The sequence below is a fragment of the Cucurbita pepo genome, chromosome LG17, assembly GCF_002806865.2.
Source record: "Cucurbita pepo subsp. pepo cultivar mu-cu-16 chromosome LG17, ASM280686v2, whole genome shotgun sequence".
NCBI classification, from domain to species: Eukaryota; Viridiplantae; Streptophyta; class Magnoliopsida; order Cucurbitales; family Cucurbitaceae; genus Cucurbita; species Cucurbita pepo.
The window spans coordinates 3,391,963-3,414,571 of NC_036654.1; the positions used below are offsets into that span (position 1 = coordinate 3,391,963).

The 22,609-nt window shown below is 34.7% G+C and overlaps 3 protein-coding genes across 4 annotated transcripts; 1 reads left to right on the top strand and 2 right to left on the bottom strand.

Annotated features, from left to right (window-relative positions):
- The first annotated feature begins 5,836 nt into the window (after positions 1–5,836).
- Positions 5,837–10,228, top strand: LOC111778977 (linoleate 13S-lipoxygenase 3-1, chloroplastic-like). Its single transcript, XM_023658995.1, has 7 exons — positions 5,837–6,476; positions 6,652–6,932; positions 7,328–7,565; positions 7,652–7,975; positions 8,294–8,487; positions 8,592–8,893; positions 8,981–10,228. The coding sequence occupies exons 1-7, from the start codon at positions 6,071–6,073 to the stop codon at positions 10,002–10,004; spliced, it is 2,769 nt and encodes a 922-aa protein (XP_023514763.1). The 5' UTR covers positions 5,837–6,070; the 3' UTR covers positions 10,005–10,228.
- Positions 10,229–11,529: 1,301 nt separating this feature from the next.
- Positions 11,530–13,168, bottom strand: LOC111778750 (serine/threonine-protein kinase RIPK-like). The gene is made up of 5 exons (XM_023658723.1): positions 12,794–13,168; positions 12,569–12,704; positions 12,347–12,486; positions 12,157–12,280; positions 11,530–12,077 (listed from the first exon to the last, which is right to left on the bottom strand). Exons 1-5 carry the CDS (start codon positions 13,166–13,168, stop codon positions 11,530–11,532), a joined length of 1,323 nt encoding a protein of 440 aa, XP_023514491.1.
- Positions 13,169–14,669: 1,501 nt separating this feature from the next.
- Positions 14,670–21,329, bottom strand: LOC111778870 (exportin-T-like). 2 transcript variants are annotated; one of them, XR_002812601.1, is made up of 15 exons: positions 19,241–21,329; positions 19,045–19,134; positions 18,809–18,898; positions 18,621–18,725; positions 18,337–18,396; positions 17,990–18,052; positions 17,805–17,900; positions 17,450–17,614; positions 17,105–17,278; positions 16,945–17,007; positions 16,735–16,833; positions 16,465–16,611; positions 15,284–15,470; positions 15,151–15,199; positions 14,670–15,052 (listed from the first exon to the last, which is right to left on the bottom strand). XR_002812601.1 is itself a non-coding variant. In XM_023658867.1 (13 exons), the coding sequence occupies exons 1-13, from the start codon at positions 20,966–20,968 to the stop codon at positions 15,381–15,383; spliced, it is 2,970 nt and encodes a 989-aa protein (XP_023514635.1). In that variant the 5' UTR covers positions 20,969–21,329; the 3' UTR covers positions 15,283–15,380. The 2 variants fall into 2 exon arrangements, 1 of the variants encoding a protein (XP_023514635.1); XM_023658867.1 differs by lacking the exons at positions 14,670–15,052; positions 15,151–15,199 and having other exon boundaries at positions 15,283–15,470.
- Positions 21,330–22,609: the final 1,280 nt, after the last annotated feature.

Sequence of the window (22,609 nt, forward strand, 5' to 3'; positions counted from 1 at the left end):
AAATTGTTGTCAGTTTTAAAATATACATTTTTAATTACGACATAATAATTCTTTTTATTTTTTTATTATTTATTCTCGAACAACTTTTTAAAATAATTTTTAACTATTTTCAATTTGGTTGCGAAAATTAATTTTTTAACTAACATTTTACTTTTATTATAAACAAATATTTAAATTCAATACAAAAAATATAATGCTTTAGCTTTTTAAAATGGGTAAAGGGCATTTAATACATATTGCTGAATTTTATATAATTGAAAAATATTATAAAATAATGTTTGGATTTGTTTAATGGAATATTTCCACGTGTTATAAGATAATAATATTTTTTTAATTAATGTCACGTACGAAATTATATAATATTTTAATCAATTGAATTATTTCTATATATAAAAAAAATATATGAGAAAATTATTTTTGGTAAATGAAAACTAAATGTTTTAGAATTTTTAATTGAAAAAAATAAATTGGAGGGTGAAATAGTAATTTCACTGCACTACGACGAATAAATTTGACCTCTTCTCTCCATTAAATTTAAACAACTTCCTATATTTGGTTTTCATGCAAATTAAATCCCTAAACTAACCCTGAATTCTTTTTTATCTTCCCATAATAATAATAATTATTATTATATTTATTACTGTTTTCTTGAAAAAAACAAATTCTCGAAAATTTATAATATTTTAACGTAATAAACATAAAAGTTGGTGATTTTTGGTAAGTAAGACTGACAATGTGAGATGAACCAAAAGTCGTGATACAGTGCTTAATCACGTGCTAATCTAGATCCCACAAAAGGATGTTGGTTGATTAATACAGCAGAATAGTGCTCATGAGAGTCGAAAGTCCGTTAAGGAGTGTGTAACAACTCACCTATTGAATAGTCTCGAAAATGGATAGCATTGAAACCCACGACCTATACTTGATCGTCGGGGCAATGCTAGGCCCGGCGTGGTAATTCTTAGACGTTATATAATAAATAAGTTTTTAAAAAAATTATTGTTTAATAGGTTATTGACCCAATTAATATTATTAGATACAAAAATTAATTATCCACGCATTAAATTTATAACTATGTATGGGAAAGGAAAATTAGATAGAGATGGAAAATGGAATCAAAGTGGATGACGGCTGTCATTCTTTGAAGTTAGTGTGGGGCCCAGACAAGGAGATGAATCACAACCATTGATTCATAAATCAACGGTGGAGCCCACTCGTGATTTATAACACCAATCAACGGCAGACAATAAGAATAACGGACAGACTTTCCTTTGGTCGGTGCTACGTGTTGCGCCTCGTCATAAGGTCATTTTCGTCATTGTGCCCACAAAACGTGGAAACAAGGGCAATGAATGAACCCACCTCCCCTTTCCACGTAATTTTTGTAAAGTTTTAAATAAAATTAATTATAATAAATAAATAACAAATTTAAGCTTCTTTTTTTTTTATATATATAAAAAAATATTTATCCATATATATTATATTACTTTTAAATATCTAACTTTTTAATAAAATAAAATAAAAATTAAATGATTATTTATATATACCTAAATCCATATAATTTAATACGAAAAGATTGAAAAATAAAATTGGTAGATATTGAATTAATAACGAGGAAAGATTGGAATATCTAACCTAAATAAAATAAAAATTAAATTAATATATATATAATATATATATATATTTATAATTTTTTTTTATTGACATATAAATTCATAGAATTTAATAAGAAAAAATTAAAAAATAAAATTGGTAGATATTGAATTAAAGATTGATTGAGACTACATTATATCAATTTTTCAAAGCATTAATAAATATCGGTTGTTTGTTACATAATAAAGTCGAGACGAGATAAATTATATTTTTTATGTAAAAAAATATTTGGCTAAATTAATTAAAAATATTAATGAACTTCGTATTTCTGTCTTAAAATTATATTTTAATAATATTCTTCGACTTTAAAAAAAAAAACTTTCAAAAATATTTTTGGGAAGAAAATTGTAAATATTTTGTTCCAAAAATAACCTTTTACTCTCGGAAATTTTATTATTAATTTCAATTTTTTTTAAATATAAAAAATATAATTATATCGAATTTAAAAATGTCAATAATACAGAGCGAAATCATTTATGTACACCTTAGAGATAAATTGTAATAAATACACGTCACATTATAGCTGTAACTATATATCAATTATACACATTTCTAAATTAATAAACATAATTCGATTTGTTTATTTTTTATTTTTCGATAATGTCACTTCTTGATATAAATATCTAAATATCTTTTTTCTTCTTCGGTCACGCTCGTTCTTATTTAAAATAATCACTAGACTCGCTCGATATAATTATTATAGTTTTAAATTGTTGAAGGAGATACAATTACCTGACTATTGGTAATTTGATTCTGACCTGTAATTATTTTAATTAAAAAAATACCTTGAAAATTTGTATATGGTAATCCATGAAAAGCTGAGGTGGATGCCAGCTCAGCTTGCAGAAATATATTAATGAGGTTAAAACTTCAAACTTAATTTAATTCTTTTAATTAAGTAATTATAAGAAGAATAAAATTTGTGGCTCTATAAAATTGTATGGCCAAAACAAGCAGGGAAATGAGTGGCGGTTCGTGCCGGTTCATGGACGGTCGCTCCAGTGGTCGGCGGTCGGTGGGCAATTCGCCGAACCGTTGACTAAGTTGATTGCGGCTGTACGGTCTGCTGGTTGCATTTTTATTTATAAATAAATAATTTTGAAAAAGTCAAAATGGGACCTTCGACGAAACCTACAATATCCATTCCTTTGATTCCTCAGCTGACCACAGATTCAACAACACACAAGCCGACTCATTTTCTTGTTCCAATGAGTTTTTTAAATAAATAAATAAATAATATATATATATATATATATATTAATTATTAATTTAATTTTTTTTTAAATTTCTAAATTTTCATTTTAAGAATATTGATTTTGGTTACAACATTAAAAAAAACAACTTGTTTTTCATTCCTTAAAATTAGAGATGTCCCTTTATTTTATGAGAACTTACCCTATACAAAGTGAAAAATTACTGTTGAAACGAGAACTAAGAGAGGAAGTACAAGAAATATTTGATTATTTTCTCGTTATCTAAACAGGGATTGGAATGAAGATTATATTCTCCCTCTCTATCTCTGACTTGACCTTACCAAATTTCATAAGGATGAGAATCGAAATAAGAGACAAGAACGGGGATAAAGAAGGATTCTTCATCTCTACCCAGTCTCCATGGATATCTCTAATTAAAATCTGGTTCGTTTAATATGCTTTTGATTAACGTGAGACAAATCTTTTATACCCGAGCTAGCTTTTAGTTGAACTAAAATATTGAATTAGAAAACACCTGACTAAGTTACGAGGCGTACTAAAAACGCTTGACGAACAAATTAAAAAAAAAAAAAAGGCAAAAATAGAATTTGAGAATAATATTTGGTGGGGTTGTGATTATAATTTAAAATAATGTTAATTAGGTGAAAGGTTAGAATATTGAATTTATTTGGTTAAAGTTGAATATGTAATGAATGGTCAATATTAAGATTGACGAACCAATGTGTAAGCAATCCGGTCAAACATTCAATGGTCATTTCTGCAACATTTAATTCTTAATTACGTTCAAACCCAAGAATATTTTCCTTTCAAATTTTCCCTTTTTGGGTCAAATATTAAATTACACCTAAATATTCTATTCTTCCTTACTTTTATAATTACTTTTATAATCATTATAAAAAATATATCTCCAATATTTTTTAATTAACATTATAATAATTCGACTTTACTTTTAAAATTTACATTAAATTAATAAAAATATCTTACATCTTTATACGAACTTTTCTTTAATTATCATTAATTTCTAAAGAAAATAATCGGACCGGTTTCATTCAACTTTTTTTTTGAACTTTTTAAAATAAAAATTTAAAATTGATAGATCTTTTTATTAATTTAATATAAAAATATTATTGGTTTGAATAAACAATTAGAATCAAAGTCTTAATTCTGACAAAGTAAAAGCTTAGAAAACTGGATCAAATATGATTAAGGATAATTTGTTTTGTTTTTTTTTAAATAAAAAAAAAAAAAAGATAAAATGAATTTTACTAAATATTAATTTTGGGGGGTTTGAGGAAATTACCGGTCCGTCCCTAAAGGAGGCTATTGTCGCTCAAAATTGGACACGTAATTCGGCTGCCTAACAGGCGGCATTTTATGTGAAAAATACGTAATGGTATTTAAAATTTGGGGAACCTTTTTTAAAAAAAGAAAATAACTTTTTGACAAATGTTTATTTAAAAATGTTTGACTACTGAATTTGAAAGTGTATATTCTATATTTAATCATAAAATCAAATTTTATTTAATACATTTTTTTTATTAAAAAGAATTTAATAATGTAGAACGTGTTTACTGGTGTTATTGAATGATTTCACGTGATAAAAATTGAAAACTAGATTAAATTAAAGTTATTTATAAAAAAAAATCTAAAAAATAAAACAACTTTATATCTAATTTTACAAAGCATATAAACTCAAGCATTTAATATTTTTTGAACGAATTTTTAAAACTTATTACACTACAAACTATAGGGTTGAATATTATAATTATGAAATATTAATTATAGTTAATCTCTATAAAATAGATGAAAAAAAATTGAAGTATTAAGATTGAATTCGGTGGATAAAGAAAGATAATTAACGTAAAGCAATGACCTTCTAAAAAAAATGTAACAAAAAGTCTTTGCACGTTAATAACTTTTTTTTAGAGCATTGAAAACTGATTTTAGTTCACTTATTAAATTTTAATTTTGATTAAATTAATAAAAATATCCATAAATTTCATATTTTATTTAGAAAAATGTTTGTAATCTTTTAAAAGTTTTAACAATATTTTTAAACTTAAAAAAAAAAAAAAAAACTTAAAAATACTACTGCAATTAATTAAATTTAAAAAATTTAATTAATACCTTCCAATTAAAAAAAATTAAAAAATATCTTTACTATTTGGATATATTTAAAAAATACATAAATTAGCATTAACAGCAGTTACTTTTTATCAACCATAGACAAAAACAATCTATCAACTCCTTTATAAATTATCTCCAAAAATTTTATGTTACTCTAAAAAATTCATGAATAATTTCGATGAATATATTTTTTTTAACTTCTTAAAAAAGTTCAATTTTTTTTTTTGAAGTTTTTCAAATAATGAAATAAAAGTATTAACGAAATTTTTGAACAATCACGTGACATCTTTTAAAATGTTAAATATATTTTTAAAATAAAATATTCATGATTTTCATTGAAAGTTATTTTTATTAATTTGTTTTTTTTTTTAAAAAATGATAATATTATAAAGTAATAAAAAAATAAAAAAAATAAAAATATAGAAGTTTATGGGAGGAGAAGAGAGTGGGCATTTTGGAAAAGGGGGAGAAAATAGACAACCCCAGTTTCTGTCGGGTTTCCTACGGCTTCCCTGTTTCTAGTTTTTACTCGTCGTTTTGACTGGGCGGTGGGCGGTGGGCGGAGGACGGAGGGCGGAGGAGAAGCCCTGCAGCCCCACTCATTTTGAAATCTCCAAATTCAAACATGTTTTCTTTTCAAATCCACTTCAATTTTCTCTTATTATTTATTTTACTTTTCCTAATCCATCCATCCACTCCTAATTACCAACAATAATCCGAAACTATATTATATGTATATATATATATATATATATATATATATATATATTGTAAAACGTGTGGACGGTGAGTTTCATGAAAGAAGGAAAAACTGCTCTTTCTCTCTCTTTGGCGTTGGCTTTGGCATTTTCCTCTCTCTAGGTTGTATAAAAAGGAGGTCCCCTGGTGAGGCAGAATAATAACAATCTGCTCTGCTCTCCTAACCATTCTCTTTCAAACCTCCATTTTCCCTTCTCTGCTAAGAGACGAACCAACTTCCTATTTCCCAAGCACTAAGAAAGAGATACAGAGACACAGAGAGAGAGAGAGAGACAAAAATAAGGTTGTGTTTGGCTGTTTGGAGAGGGAGAAACGGTATGGCGCTGGCTAATGAAATTCTTGGTTCATCTTTTCTTCACAAATCACCGTTGGTTTCTCAGTCTAAGTTGTTTCAAACTGCTCTCAGTTCTGCGAATCAGTTCATGCCAATTTGGGGTTTTCCAGACAAGAAGAGGAAGGTGGTGCTGGTAAGGAAGGCTGTGAATGGTCCAGTGGCTGCAATTAGTGAGGATTTGGATTTGGGTTTGGGTTTGGGTTTGGATTTGGTTAAGCCTGTGCCCTTGGTCGAGAAGCCTGTCGAGTTCAAGGTTAGAGCTGTGGTGACTATCAGAAACAAGAACAAGGAAGACTTTAAGGAGACCATTTTTAAGCATTTGGATGCTTTCACGGATAGGATTGGCCAAAACGTTGTTCTTCAACTTATCAGCACTGAGATTGACCCAAGTGAGTCGTTTTCCCCTCCCCCCCTCTCTCTCTGTTTTTGTTTCTTATCTTTCTGGGTGTTCTATGTTCATGTGTTTTTCGTTGTTTTTGTGAGTTTTTTTTTTTTTTTTTNATTTCCTCTGAATCTTAAAGAGTTTTACTGAGTTGGTTTTGATCTGGATTTGGATTATTGAAGGACGAAACGCTCCAAAGAGAAGCAAGGAAGCCGTGTTGAAAGATTGGTCAAAGAAAACTAATGTAAAAGCAGAGAGGGTAAATTACATAGCAGAATTTGTACTGACCTCGGACTTTGGAGAGCCTGGAGCGATCACGATTATGAACAAGCACCAGCAGGAATTCTTCTTGGAAACTATCACAATCGAGCAATTTGCAAGTGATCCCATTCATTTTCCCTGCAATTCCTGGGTTCAGTCAAGAAAAGATCACCCTGCTAAGAGGATATTCTTCTCTAATAAGGTGAGTTTTTCTTTTCATTCTCAATTAAAGCTGATTTGATGTGTTCTTTCACATTTCTGATATCAAATGCCTCCACGCACTCTTATCATTGTAATGAATGAGTATACAATTCTATTATCTTGATCATTGAGAGGTGTAAAGTTTAGGAAACTTACATGCATGTCTTCTTACAGTCCTGAAATCTGCTATGAACTATTTGATAAGATTGCCTGTGGACCCAGAATTCAGCCTACCGAACTACAGTGAAATCATTCCAGTCATGCATGAGAAGAAACAATTTAAACGGATTAAGGGGATTATGACTGAATCTTCCTACAAAAATAACATATTCTCTTATAATCTTGTTGTTACATGAAGTTTTAAATGGTTTTCTTATGTGTTCTACGATTCTGCAGCCTTATCTACCAGGTGAGACACCAGCTGGGATTAAAGCATTAAGAGAGAAAGAGCTTAAAGACATTAGAGGTGATGGTAAAGGAGTAAGGAAACTGTCTGATCGAGTATATGACTTTGATGTGTACAACGACTTGGGAAATCCAGACAAGGGAATAGAATTTGCTCGCCCATGTCTTGGGGGCGAGAAAATTCCTTATCCTAGACGGTGTCGCACTGGACGTGCCCCTTGCGAAACTGGTAAAGTTCGACTTCTTCGTTTTCAATTATAACAATGATTAGCTAAGGATATATAAAACCATATCTAATAGTTGTGTACTCTATAGATATAACTGCAGAGAGTCGAGTCGAGAAACCGTTACCCATGTACGTGCCGAGAGATGAACAGTTTGAGGAGCCTAAGCAAACCACTTTCTCTCTTGGGAGGCTTAGGGCAGTTCTTCACACTTTGGTTCCTTCTCTCAAAGCCAGCATTTTGTCAAACAAACAAGATTTTCATGGGTTTTCAGACATTGACAGCCTTTACAGTGAAGGGGTGCTCCTTAAATTAGGCTTGCAAGATGAACTCATGAAGAAGCTCCCACTGCCAAGCGTTGTGAGTGAATCCAGCCCAGGACTGCTGAAATACAACACACCTTTGATACTTTCAAGTAAGTCGCATCATCAGCCTTCAAAAGTATCATTCATATATGCATTCATCAGCCTGTAATTTGCAAAAACAACTGATCTAGTTAGATAATCTAAATTACTTTTCCTGAGATTCAAAACAAGTTTTTACAGAATTTTAACAATCAATCCTAATCGATTGAAATAGAAGTCTTTTGAACTAAGGTAACCTCATATTCACAAGTTTCCTGCATAATAGACATTGCCATAGCACACTAAGTTATGCTTGAATGCAAATCGACAAACCCAATCATTCAGAAATCTTGATCATAACTAATGTCTATGTTGTTTCCTAATTGTAGAGGACAAGTTTGCCTGGCTGCGAGATGACGAATTCGCTCGCGAAGCAATAGCAGGAGTTAACCCAGTCTCCATTGAGAGGCTTAAGGTTTTCCCTCCAGTAAGCAACCTTGATCCCGAGGTTTATGGTCCACAGGAATCTGCCATTAAAGAAGAACACATCGTTGGCCAACTCAATGGCATGACCGTGCAGCAGGTAAATGATCACATCAAGCTGATGATAAACCGTCACTCAGATTTTTTTTCACCAAATTTGCAAATCCTAACATTATCTCGCCTCAAATTCCTTAATTGTTACAGGCATTGGATGAAAAGAAGTTGTTTATAGTGGATTACCATGATGTTTACCTTCCATTTATTGATCGGATTAATGCTCTGGACGGCCGGAAAACATATGCAACTCGCACAATCTTCTTCTTGACTCCACTTGGAACTCTCAAACCGTTGGCCATAGAGCTCAGCCTTCCACCAACTGGACCAAGTTCTCGATCAAAACGCGTTGTAACTCCACCCGTTGATGCTACAAGCAATTGGAAATGGCAGCTCGCCAAGGCTCATGTCTGCTCCAACGATGCTGGAGTTCATCAACTTGTTAACCACTGGTATGTGAAAAACAAAACTCTTTAACTCGAAAAGAACAGAGGGGTTGCGCTTTCTGATGACTATAAATGGCTTACTGTTGATCACAGGTTGAGAACGCATGCGGGCTTGGAGCCATTCATACTGGCAGCGCACAGGCAACTGAGCTCAATGCACCCAATCTTCAAGCTCTTGGACCCACACATGCGATACACATTGGAGATCAACGCATTGGCGCGCCAAAGCCTGATCAGTGGCGAGGGAGTGATCGAATCTTGCTTCACTGCAGGGCGCTACGGCATGGAGATAAGCGCTGCTGCGTACAAGAACTTATGGCGCTTTGACAAGGAAAGCCTTCCCGCCGATCTCATACGCAGGGGAATGGCCGAGCCGGACCCTACAATGCCCCATGGACTCAAGCTTATGATCGAGGACTATCCATACGCTACCGATGGCCTTCTAATTTGGGCCGCAATCGAGAAATGGGTTAAAACCTATGTGTCTCATTACTATCCAAACCCTAGCATGGTCCGCGAGGACAAAGAATTGCAGGACTGGTACTGGGAGTCCATCAATGTAGGGCACGGCGACCTCCGCCATGAAAGCTGGTGGCCACAACTGAACAACTCCGACGATCTCGCCTCAATTCTCACTACGCTCATCTGGCTCTCATCAGCACAACACGCGGCGCTAAACTTCGGCCAGTATCCATACGGAGGCTACGTACCGAACCGACCGCCGTTGATGCGGCGGTTGATTCCCGACGAGAACGATCCGGAATACGCCATTTTCTTGAACGATCCTCAGAAGTATTTCTTGTCAGCGTTGCCAAGCGTGCTACAGGCAACGAAGTTCATGGCGGTGGTGGACACATTATCAACGCACTCGCCGGACGAGGAGTACCTCGGGGAGAGGCAACAGACGTCGATTTGGACAAGCGACGCGGAAATTGTAGAGGCATTTTACGAATTCTCGGCAGAGATCAGGCAGATTGAGAAGGAGATTGATAGAAGGAACGCCGACGAGCGGCTGAGGAACCGGTGCGGTGCCGGAGTTTTACCGTATGAACTGCTAGCACCGAGCTCGGAACCGGGAGTCACTTGCAGAGGGGTTCCGAATAGTGTGTCAATTTGAGGCCATTGCCGCCATTGTTAAGCTTAAGAGGTCACTTTTTCAAATGAAATTTGACAGAGCCGTATTTATATGTATTGTTTTTAAATAATTAGCGGGAAAGAAAAAGTGTATTAGATTTTTACTGTAATGGACAGCGGTAAATTTTAGGGAAACTGTACATGCTGTAAACCTTGTAACTTTCATGGTTAATCCAGTCCTTCTCGTGTAGAAGTGATTTTGGCGAACGGGCATACGTGGCAGTGGAGAGTTTGTCCAGTGTCCGATTGACATTAAATTTGGCGAGCTTTCATATTTTCTATGAACGGACTTAACTTTAGAACCGCATGCCCAAATTCCCTCTGGAACTTCGACTTTCGAGGTTAAGGCTTAGAACCTTACCCGACCCTTCAACAAGCTTATATGTAATGCTTATGTATACCCATTGTCCCTATCTTAGGGATGTCTCATTTCCTCTTTAATGCATACATTATATAGTGTGTTGGATGATGCACTGTTCTCCTCGGTCACATCATGATATTCTTTTGTATTGGTCCACACGTGGCTGGATGGGTGCTTCTTGAGGGTCGCCGGGTGCTTCTTGAGGGTCGCCGGGTGCTTGTCTGGACGTGAGGTTTGTTAGGTGATGGATGCATTTTCTATATTCTCTATGAGTGTATATATCAAAAGTCATTAATATAAATCTCTAGTCGTCGTGAAGTTAACCATCCAGGTGTTTCCACGTATATTTATAGTGGTGTTCTCCCTCTCTTGTTCTTCGTGTTTTTCATCTAAATTGTGTGAGTTGTGCATGTTAAGTTGAATGTCACTGTAGCCTATATGAATCACAACCTCATGTATTTATATACATAGATTACCTAACAAACCATGAAATTATAAATTCTCCTTGATTCATGGTAACAAACTATGAAATTATAGATATGATCTATTCTACGTTTAACAGTGCGATCCTAACACGTATAAGAAAGAGTAGCGTACGTTACACGGAATATATATATATATATATATATACATCTATATATATATTAAGATTAGGTGGACTACACCCTTACAAATTGAGTGGGTTGGTAAGATATGAAAGGGCTACCATTTATGAGTTGAATTATACACCATTTTAGACCTCACAATTTCTTCATTTTTCAACTTCGAAGAACATTTTGTTCATGACAAAAATCAAATTTTGGCTTAGGTAGCCCTAGTTTCAACGATAATAATAATAATGATGGTTCGATTCGTTCGGTATGCAATCTGTATTCTGTTTTATGTTTTCAGATTCATTAAATTCTGCACATGTATACTCAGATATCTGCAAATATATACTCATATATATGTTTTCACAACTTGTTTTCGAATTTTGTAATCCAAACTGTAGAAATTTTGTATCAAATTTCTAAATCTGCTATTAAACACATATCTGAAAAAACAAAAATACAACATTTTTTAAAATTTACCGCTACATAAGTGGTTAACAATCCTTTTTTAGTTCGAACATTTAGAAATTAAAAAAATTAAAGAAAGTAAAAAAAATTTACGAGAAAGAACATCCCGTAGTAAAATTCAAGGCTGTATCAGAATGAACACCATTCGATCTCGATCTCGACTTCGACCATGACCTTGACCTCAATGGCAATACTCGAGGCCTATATCTGCGACCTTTTTGGCCTTGGTAACGGCTCTCCGGTCTCTTCTCTTTCGTCTCGACTCTCTTGTTCACCTTATTGGTGTCTTCACTTGGGACAATGTACACAAATGGCTCAGTTATAAACTCTTTCATGTTATGAACAGCCTCTAATCCTTTGACCACTGAGGCCATTGAGGGCCTACATTTGGGGTGATGGCTAAGGCATTGGTATGCTATTGCAGCCAATTTTTTAGCTCCTTCATTTGAGTACTTCCCTTCAAGCCTTGGATCAATTATCTTCTCTAGTTTGTTTTGATCGTTTAAACGATGTCTCCCCCACGCTACCAAGTTCTGTTCTCGGCTCGGGCGGTTTTTGTCGACCGCTCGTCGACCTGTTAACAACTCTAATAAAAACACTCCAAAGCTAAACACGTCGCTCATTGTCGACAAATGACCTGAAACAACAGATTGAAAAATTAGTGTTTTTTTAGTACTAACTGATAGTTAGCAACAAAGTTCGGTTTATGAACGAACCTGTCATGAGATATTCCGGAGCGGCATACCCTTCTGTCCCCATGATTTGAGTCGTTACGTGTGTGTCGTCCTCATCAAGACCATTCGTAGCCAACCCGAAATCCGAAAGCTTGGGATTATAGTCCTGTAACGATGATATCAGGTTTTGTATCGTTTTCAAAGATTAATGTTGAGACTAGTGATATAGTACCGAGTCGAGTAAGATGTTTGAAGCCTTGAAGTCTCGGAAGATGATGGGCTTTTCGGGTTCGTGAAGGAAAGCAAGGCCTTTAGCTGATCCTAATGCAATCTTCGTCCTTTGTAACCAAGTCAAATTCGAAACGTAGCAACCTAAACCCGAAAAAGATTCATTAGAACACAAAAAAACGTACAAATTAACGTAAAAAAACATGAATTTTTCGATTAGAATTACCTTTAAACAACAAATTCTCTAAGTTTCCACCTTCCATATATTCATAAACAAGAAGTCTCTGTTCATCTTCAAGGCAATACCCAATCAAATTGACAAGATTTGGGTGTCTCAATTGGCCAAGAAAGAACACTTCAGCCTACAAGAACACATGAAAAAAAAAACACAGTAAAAAAACCAAAATTTACAGTAAAAAAATTGTAAAATTCACCACTCAAAATGGCTCACCAGCCACTCCCTATGGCCTTGAGAGCCATCCAAATCCAAAATCTTGACAGCCACATGCTGAGATTTCTTCAAACCAAGCTTGAAATTGTGATGAATAAACCCTTTAAACACAGGCCCAAATCCACCCTCTCCCAAATAGTTACCTTTGGTGAAATTTTGAGTGATTTCAGTAAGTTCTTTGAAGGTAAAAATTTGAAGATTTGAACCATTACAAGAATTTGAAAGATCACTAATAATTGAAAGAGAAGATCTAACACTCATATCAGAAATTGATAAGATTCTTCTCAATGAAATCTTGTTTGAGGATTGAAATTCAGAGCTTTTAACAACTTTCTTTGGCTTTAAACAACTGGGTAAGAACCTTTTGAAACCCATTGTTCATTGAAAAGCTTGAATTTTGGACATCAAATTTGGGTTTTTTATAGTGTTTGAAGAAATGGGTCCTAAAATTTTGAGGTGAAAAGTCATGTTCTTGAAGGTAATGATGAACAAACAAGTTGATTTTGTTGTTTATGAGGGGAATTTGGATTTTATTGACTTTGATTTTAATGGGAAAAAGAGAGATTTTTAGTGGGAGGGTCTTTGTTTGTTCTAAAAGTTGGTTGATTTTGTTGTTTTGATTTTCATAATTTTGCAGTTTCTTAGCAAATTCATATGTTTTTTTTTTTTTTGAATATTGTGTTGAGGAAGTGGATATGAATGTCTCCATTGTTGTGTGTGTGGATGCCGTGTGAATTCCACACGCCACTAAGTCCAATTAATTCAATCCAAGTCGTTCGGGTAACGTCGTTGATCTAAGCACAGTTCAACTGGTTGAAATATGTATATGTGTTCTTCAGTAAAATATCGATGATTTAAGTCTCTAGGTTCACTCTTATTTATCGACGGTTAGGTAACGGGTATTTTGTCATTAAATTATATTTGTGTTGGCACTGGGTTTTGATTATTTTATTGATGTAGTTCGTAAATTAATAGACAATTAGGTTAACCATATGGTCGAGTTCCTACCACTTTGGGTTGCATAAAGGCTACTTTTGTATAATAATGAAATCTTCAAACCTTTTAGTTTATGAGTAAATAAATATTAATAAAGTTCTTAATCTTCAACCAAATGGTTATTAAACGGGACTTTTGTTACGAGAATTGGTTAAATATTTTATCTTGATTCAAAATTTGCAATAATAGGTATGAAAAATTACGGAGACCGTATGAGAACGAGACAAAATTACATGTTTAACCTTTTTTCTTATTATTAGCTCCACGACATGTGGAATGAAAATTTGTAATCATAGGATATGATATAATGTCTTAACCAATTAAATTGTGTTTAAGTTCAAAAAGTCGTAAGCGGCCACTTATAAAAGTGAACATAGTTCAACACTAATTCCCGATCAAATGGTAAGATCATTAAAGCTAATTTTAAAAAAATAAAAGTTGTAACATCCCAAGTCCACCGTTAACAGATATTGTCCTCTTTAGGCTTTCAAACGCGTGTACTGGAAGAGATTTCCACACATTTATAAAAAAAACGTTTCGTTCTTCCGTTCCCCACTGATGTGGGATCTCACACAAGTACGATTAAACGTGTTTTTTCAAAAGAAAAACGTAAAAACATCAAAAAGTGTCAACCTTTCACAATGGCTTTAATCAAAAGTTAAAAACTTTAAGAACTCTTACTTTGACGGTTCATCAGAGAATTAAAAAAATGGAAGAAAGGGAGCAGTCAGTCATCAGAAAGTGATAGCAAAATCAAAGTCATGGCTCTCCTTCAAGACCGACTTCTTCTAACCTCAAATCATCAACTTAGTCTCAAGCCACATTTTTCAAACCCTCATAGACCAGAGATTTGAACATACCAACCCAATAACAGAGCACATTCATGGAATTCTACATCAGAAAAATCTACATTTCGACTATTCAATTTCTGTGTTCGTGAGTTTTTCTATCATGTGCGCGTATATATAAAAACGACGTTTAAACAATCGACGAATATAACATATATATAAAAACGACGTTTAAACAATCGACGAATATAACAAATCTGAACTGATATAAGGTTTATCCAGTGATGCAGAGGCAGAAACCAAGAATCAAAATTTAACAAGTCGGAAATAATCGACGAGGAGAAGATTATAAAAAACCGAGCAAATGGTATAGATGGTATAGACAAAAACGATACCATGATCTTCGAAATGAGTCGATCCAATTCGACAAAACTTGACTTCTGTAGCTGAGAAGATCTTTTCAGGCAATGTACAACTGTAGAAAAAGATATGGAGAGGAGAATGAGCCAACTCTAATAGTGATATCCATTCAAATTTTGTAAGCTGAAACGAACGTATATATAACGAAAATACCTCATCCGTGAATCACCCGCCAAAAACACATATATACAGAGTATATATCCTACAAGATTATCCAAATTAAGTCGAGGGGGAATCAATCTTAATGAGAATGTAATCAGTAGATTAGTATGAGATCAATCCTCACCCTTGGTGAACAAAATTGGAGTTCATATTTCAGAACAAACACCACAAAGCGGAGTTATCAGGAACTGTTATTAACATATTTCGTCCTAGCGGCAACGCTATCTGAAAACGAGACTTCCGTTCTGTTGAACTCTTAAACTTTCTATAAGCGACTGGTAGAATGATTTTAATGCCTTGATGTCATTACCCTGCAAATGAGAACCAGACTAAGGATCAAAACTGTATGCAAACGCCGTGCGTACAAAAACTATTAGCCATTAAAGCCTAGCCTTATACGGCTAGTGTAGACTCTTGTTCGTGAGAACCCTATGTGCCCTATACGGCTAGTGTGCCGAAGCGTGTTTAAAATAAATAAAGGGATCACTATAGACAACACCTTATGATGTCCCAAGTCATCTACTGTAACAGTCCTAAGCTCATCACCAGCAGATATTGTTCTCTTTGGACTTTCCTTTTCAGGCTTTCCCTTAAGATTTTTAAAACGCGTCTACTAGGGAGAAGTTTCCACACCCTTATAAAAAGTGTTTAATTCCCCTCTCCAACCGATGTGGGATCTCACAATTCACCCCCCATTGGCACCCAATGTCCTCGCTGGCACTCGTTCTCTTCTCCAATCGATGTGGGACCCCTCAATCCACCCCTTTTGGGGTACAACGTCCTTGCTAGCACACCGCCTCGTATCCACCCCCTTCGAGGCTCAGCCTCCTCACTAGCATATCACCCGGTGCCTGGCTCTGATACCATTTGTAACAACCTAAGCCCACCGCTAGCAAATATTGTCCTCTTTGGGCTTTTCCTAGCGGTAGGCTTGGGTCATTACATCTACGTTAAATCTACTTCTTTTTTTCAATAATGAACATGTGTCCTCAAAAGCTAATTAATGAACTATTTCCATATAAACATCCCCAAAACATGAAGATTTTGAGGTCAGAAATTCCAAAAGAAATTTAATATCAAACCAAGTGGAAACCAATGTTTGAACCTATGTAACACAAAATATAAACAAAAGAAATCCATAAATCTAACCAACATTACAAGAAGAGCAAAGAGTTGCTCGAATCACCCATCCAGATTCTGTAATTAATATCAAATCTCGATTAACGATTCAAAATGCAAACACGCACGTCAACTAAGTAACCTTTCGATGTGGCAATAGAAGTTTAAAGTGATGCTAATAGGTACCTGTAACTTTTGACAATACTGCTCAGCCAAATCTTGAGGGCAGTGTGCAGTTAAAAACCCCTTTGATACAAACTGGACAAGAAAATCCTGCCCGAACTTCTCATACATAACCTTCTGGGCCATTACAATTTCTCCAAGCAAAATCAGCTGCAACCAAAATCCACGTACAATATATTCAAAAAATTATCAGAAAAATATAACAAATAGAATATTTTGTAACTCTATCCTTGCAGTCCAATAATGGAACAGAATTGGGCATAGCATCCTCACAGTATTTGCATCATGTAATTCAAACGATTTGTCGAGCACACTGTACAAGCAACAGTTCGTAGCAAAGCCCTCGATTATAAAACTTCGGAAGCCAGGCACCTGAATTCAAATGAACAAAATAGTAAAACATGTGATAAACAGTGTGTGTGTGTGTGTGTGTGTTTTCCAAGAGAAAAAAACACAAAATAAACGAGGAAAGCATAACGCTACCTTCTCTTCTCCAGGACGGTCGCACCAGTCCTTAATTAATCTAATGAATATCTGTACACATGCCTATATCCCACGAAACGATGATCAGGTTCAGACAACCAAAGTGAACTAGATGTTTATGCATGAAAAAGAAAACCTACAACATAAAGCAATATGTTACCTTTCTAACAAGAATATCTTTATGATTGCACGATGTATTTAAAAGCAACTGCATCATTGGTTCCAGGTAGCTTCTACTTTTAAGGGCTAGAAACACGGAAGAGAGATCGTGTGTGGCTATCACATGAAGAAATGTATAGACTATTCGCTGAAGTTCTTGTAGTTCGCGGATTTCCTACAATAAACAGAAGAGCAATGCATAAGACAAGGAAAGGAAAATTATCTCTCACTATGAAGAATTAAGTTTTCTTGCACAGAAGATGAACTAATACTAAACCCAGTGTCGCCTTGACGATCCCATTTAACAATATAATAAAATAAGAATTCAAGAACGTATTAAGAGTACCTCGATATTGGTTCCAGGTCCTGAAGGAAGTGAATCTCTTGGGATTATGTTGAATATCCGACCAGCAATTATAGGAAATACATCCTCCAAAATGCCATGGACCGAAGTGCTGAATTTGCAGATTAATTGATTAAGTAACACAAGGAAACCGATCAACTCCTTCGGCTGCAAGAAAACATGCAATCGTAGTCAAGCTCTAAAACAAATACATGATAAGATACGAACAAGTTTATAAAAAATAAAAAAATAATAACAATAACTCAAAACACGGGTGTCTCTGTCTCTAGCAGTTTCTTTTATCAAAAGATGTATTAAAAAGGATCAACTGGTGACTGAATTTGAGTTCATGAGTTACCTCGCTTTCTGCAAGCAACTGCTCCAATGCCGTTGGAAGATAAGGAAATACCGATGCCCCCAACGTGTCCACCATTCGATGTATAAAAGATAGAACCTTAATTCAACAGAAATTAACATCAGTGCTGGTACAGTTTATGAAATATACAAAGGTATACATGAAAGGATCTATATCTAACCCTGTACCTTAGTCCGTAGAGGCTCTATTTTCGGGAATGCAACGAGTACTTGGAGAAGAACATCCAATGTCTAAATTGAAGAAGAACGTACATCAGTTAGTGATTAGTAACAATAATTCAATGAAAGGCAGTTTAATTCATAATTTGCTCCACACTTAATCCTCAATAGAAGCTACGAAAATGCTAGCAAAATGAATCTCTTAGCCACCGGTCTCTTAACTTAATTGAACACCAGCTAGAAAGACATTACATTTATAGGTGCTCTTTTACATAAATGTCTATGTTCCACTTTTGAAAACCCTCAGGCCACTCGAGATATTGAAATAATAGCTAAAAAAGGGCACGGAAGCTAACCTGTTTGAACATCAAACCAATAGCAGGACGACTTGTTGTGACAAGACGTTCGTTGAACCCCTGGATTACCAAAAACGAAAAGTGTATGTGTGACTACTTTTGACGAAAGGAAGGTAAAAGTGAGTTGATGAAATCGCTCGTTAGAAAAAGCATCTTTACAGAAATATCAGACACCAGTAACACTAATATCATGCTTCCAAAAAGTGCCTATGCCAAAGAATGAGAGAGTAATAGGAGAAAACGGATACATCGCTCCCAAGAGAGAGGTTATTAATGAAAGGGACCTTGCTGAGGGCATTAATGGCCATGATTATTTGCTGAATGGTGGAAATCTTTGCTGTAGCCTCCTCTGGAGTTAGAGCCTTAGCGTTCATTAGCACCACTTCAACCTAGATTAAAGCATGATCAATTAAACTGAAAAAGTTAATGATCCAGACCATTGAAAAGACTCTACTAGTAAGTCAACGACAACCTGTCGACAAAGAGGCTTGAGCAAAGATGACAAATAATCAGATTGCTTTTCCAGTGGCACATCTTCCATACCAATCAGTAAACCAATTGCCTGTAAACAAAATCATTGGATATGTAAACATAGGAACAGCACAACGCACCATTGCAGACACGTGCATGCACACGGAATAAACATAAAACAATAGGAAAAAGATATACGTATATAAAATATATACACACTCAGAGCAAAAGGAGAACCTCGAATATATGGCTGCCATCTTCAGACGCTGAAAGTTCATTTGATGCAAAATTTGAGGTTGTAAATCGTGCAACAGTATCCTGTAGGCTCTGGAATTTCACCATGATGATAGAAGCAAACTTAGGGATGTTCAACATTATGATTAATTTTACAAGGGAATACAAAGTTTTAAGAATTGAAACATGGGATTAATACCGTTAAAATTGTCTCGATGTAAGGCACAAGCTTCACTTTTAGAAGTTTCACAACCCTCATGAATAGATAACTCGCCCTTCTACTAACATTGCTGTTCGGATGGTGTATGCCTCGTTCATCAAGAAAGGCAGCCAAAACAACACTAATAAACTGAGAATTCTCCTGCACTACCTTTATATATCGGAAAATTGTTTCCAAATATACAAGTGCAACTAGCCTGTTAGAATGGCAAGAAAACCGAGTGGACAAAAGCATTGTCACCATTTCCCCAACAAGTCCGCTTCCATTTCTCAATACGTCATCGTTAATTGACTCCCCATATGCGAAAAAAAGTGTGAGTGATGCTTCTACCTCTTCGACATTCCGATCTGAAGAAGATGCAGCAGCACTCATCATTGAACTTCTAATAAATAATTGAGTTACATCAGGTGCTACACGACCTACGCTACGCAGAAGTACCAAAAAATCCTTCCTAAACTCCACCATTCTATCTTCTTCTTCTCTTCCGATCTTATCAAAGATATCAAGATTGTGCCGGTATACAGGATCGTAACATATTTGTGCATAGATCACTTCTAATATTTTACTCAAGTGAAGAAGCTGCTTCTCCGTCAGTAGAGAAAGGTTCTTCATGGTAGCAACATAACCAGAAAGGAATTGCACGATGCTAAAAGCCGAGTCCAGCTCACATTTTTGCAATACATAGAAAACAGACGGCAAAACTTCATTTAGAAGCTCCAAAGAATTGCTCTTCGAATCTTCTGAATTCAACCGTTTAAAACACTCCAAAGCCTCCACAGCATAGCCTGTAAGTAAGCTAGCTACCTTTGAGACCAACTCAGAATCACTATCTTCAGCAGCAACCAGACCGAAAACCCGGCTTATTTGTAGACTCTGCAACAGGGTTAGTTTTGCCTGATGATCCATCCGCTTCGAAACAACTGCAAGCAAACACCCTGCCGCAGCTCCACGAAATTGCTCCAGCAAACCATCAACTAAAGTTAACTCAAATAACAATGGCAAAATCACATCATTTACAATTAACCCAATGTCAATCCAAGATATGTATCTTCTCATAACATCCAACACACTTGCACACAGTTCTTGATCAGAATTCTTATACATGGACAAAATGTCATACCACGATCGAACTATTGTAGATACACACTGCTGTCTGATAGCATCCTTTATCCGCCCTGCAACCGTGATTTCCTCAGACGTTCGAGGGTAATCCATGCTAATCAACTCATCATCCAATGTATTCAGAACCCGACAGAACATATCAATCACCACCGGTCCTTTTCTCAAATGAGATAGGAAATCAACAAAAATCGAAGGCCAATCTAATGGATAATCAAGGCAAATTAGTGTTACCAAAACTTGTGCAAGCTTGTTCTTAATGAAAGCAGGACCCTGTAAAATTCTAAGTGCTTGAGTCTCATAACTACCCTCCAAACACACAATGGAAAACACTGACTTCCTAACAAAGTACTTCTCGTCTAAACTCATCCACGAATAACGAACCCGAATAATCTCGTGAAGTGTTTGCAAGCACCAAAACTGAACCTGAACAAGGTTCGAAAAACACAGCTTCTCGACACACACACTGCATATTGCCGATTCCTCTTTCGCTTTATCACAATACTCATTAGCCTTTAATTTTAAATTCGAACCCGCATTGCTCGTTTCATCAAACATAATAAGGATTGCTTTCTCCAAATCATCCATGGCGCTTAAAATCTCAAACCCACAACCCAAAATCAAACAGAAAATATATTTCAACACGATTCAGTGCAAACCAGTGATTACATAAAGAACCAAGTAGATTGGGGCAAAATTGTTGAAGGGTTTTAGTGGGGTTTGTGATAGGAAGCGAAGAAGCAAAGAAGAACAGCAATGGAGTGAAGCGATTCGAGAGAGTGAGATCGGAATTGAGTTCTCAGAAAGCTTACCTTTAATTATTGGATTCAGATCAATTCAGGGATCTTTAAAATGCGAAGTGTTTCAGGAAGCGTAGTACTAATGGAATTTATTTGCTGGGAATTTTCGTTTTTTTCTTTTCCTTTTCCTATTTCACCATTTTTTTTCTTCTCCATTCTCTAGGGTTTGTAGTTTTGAGATGGTTGCCAATTTATATAGCAATTGGTCATTGTCGCACCTTCGAAAATTAAATAAATAATTAATATATAATTTAAGTAATTAAATTGCTGTGGATTTATAATAAATATAATAAATGTTCTTAAATTTAAAAACATTCTTAAATTCTTTTATTAAAAAAAATAAATAAATACTCTTTGTTCTTTTATGGAAATCTTTGTTTAAAAAATATTTAAAAATAAAATTTTAACCTAAAAAATATTTAAAAAATATTCTTAAATTTTTAAATATTAATAACCTCTCAAAAGTAACATTAATACTTCGGTTTTATTTATTTTTTAAAAAAAATAAATAAAATTGAGGATATTTATATTATTTTTAAAATTTCGCGATTTTTAAGTGGAAGAGTATTGTTTAAAATTTAAATAATTTTTTAAATTCGAATTATTTAAATCTTTAGCTTAAATTGCCCTTATTTAATTATTATCTATTAAATGGTTATAAAATTGGAATTATCGTTAATTTATTTTTTTAAAGGGTAAAGTTGACAAAAAAAAATATTATATAATATAATTCCGACGTGTCCCCTTTTTTCACGGAAATAAAAATGTAGATACCGTAACTGAATAGTCGCAACGCGAACGTCAAAACGCCACGTCATGCGCCACGTAGGTTGCCTAACTGCTCAAGGGAAGACCGACACTGACCAAAATACCATCCGTCAATGCGGGGGATTCCTGCATTAATAAGGGTAAATTGGTAATTTAATTTTTTGCTGGCCGGGTTAATGGGCTTTACTAAGTCAGCCCATGTTAAATTATGAACCCAATTACGTCGGCCCATTACTGACACTGTCGGCCCAATATACTGGAGGATCTTTTTTGGGTGGTGTGGCTTAACAGGATCACATGGAACAAAGCTCATGAATTTAAATTGGTATATAATTCTCCAATATGTTAATTGTTGGGTTTTATGTCCTAAAACTCATAGTTTGTAAACAAAGATATATTCTATTTTCAATAAAGTTATTATTGTTGTTTATTCAGAAAAAATTGTTATTGAATAAAGTGAACTTTACGATCATTAATCTAAATCCAATAAACTAAGAACACTCTGGCTATAGTATGACTACTTGAACTATATGTAGAGACATAAGAGTGGATCAAGTTCAAGTATATAGTCAAAATGATCTATAGTATAAGGATAAGGCTGAGTACCTTATTCTGGGGACACTATGGATGCGGCCCACTTTTGTATATGATATAAACAATG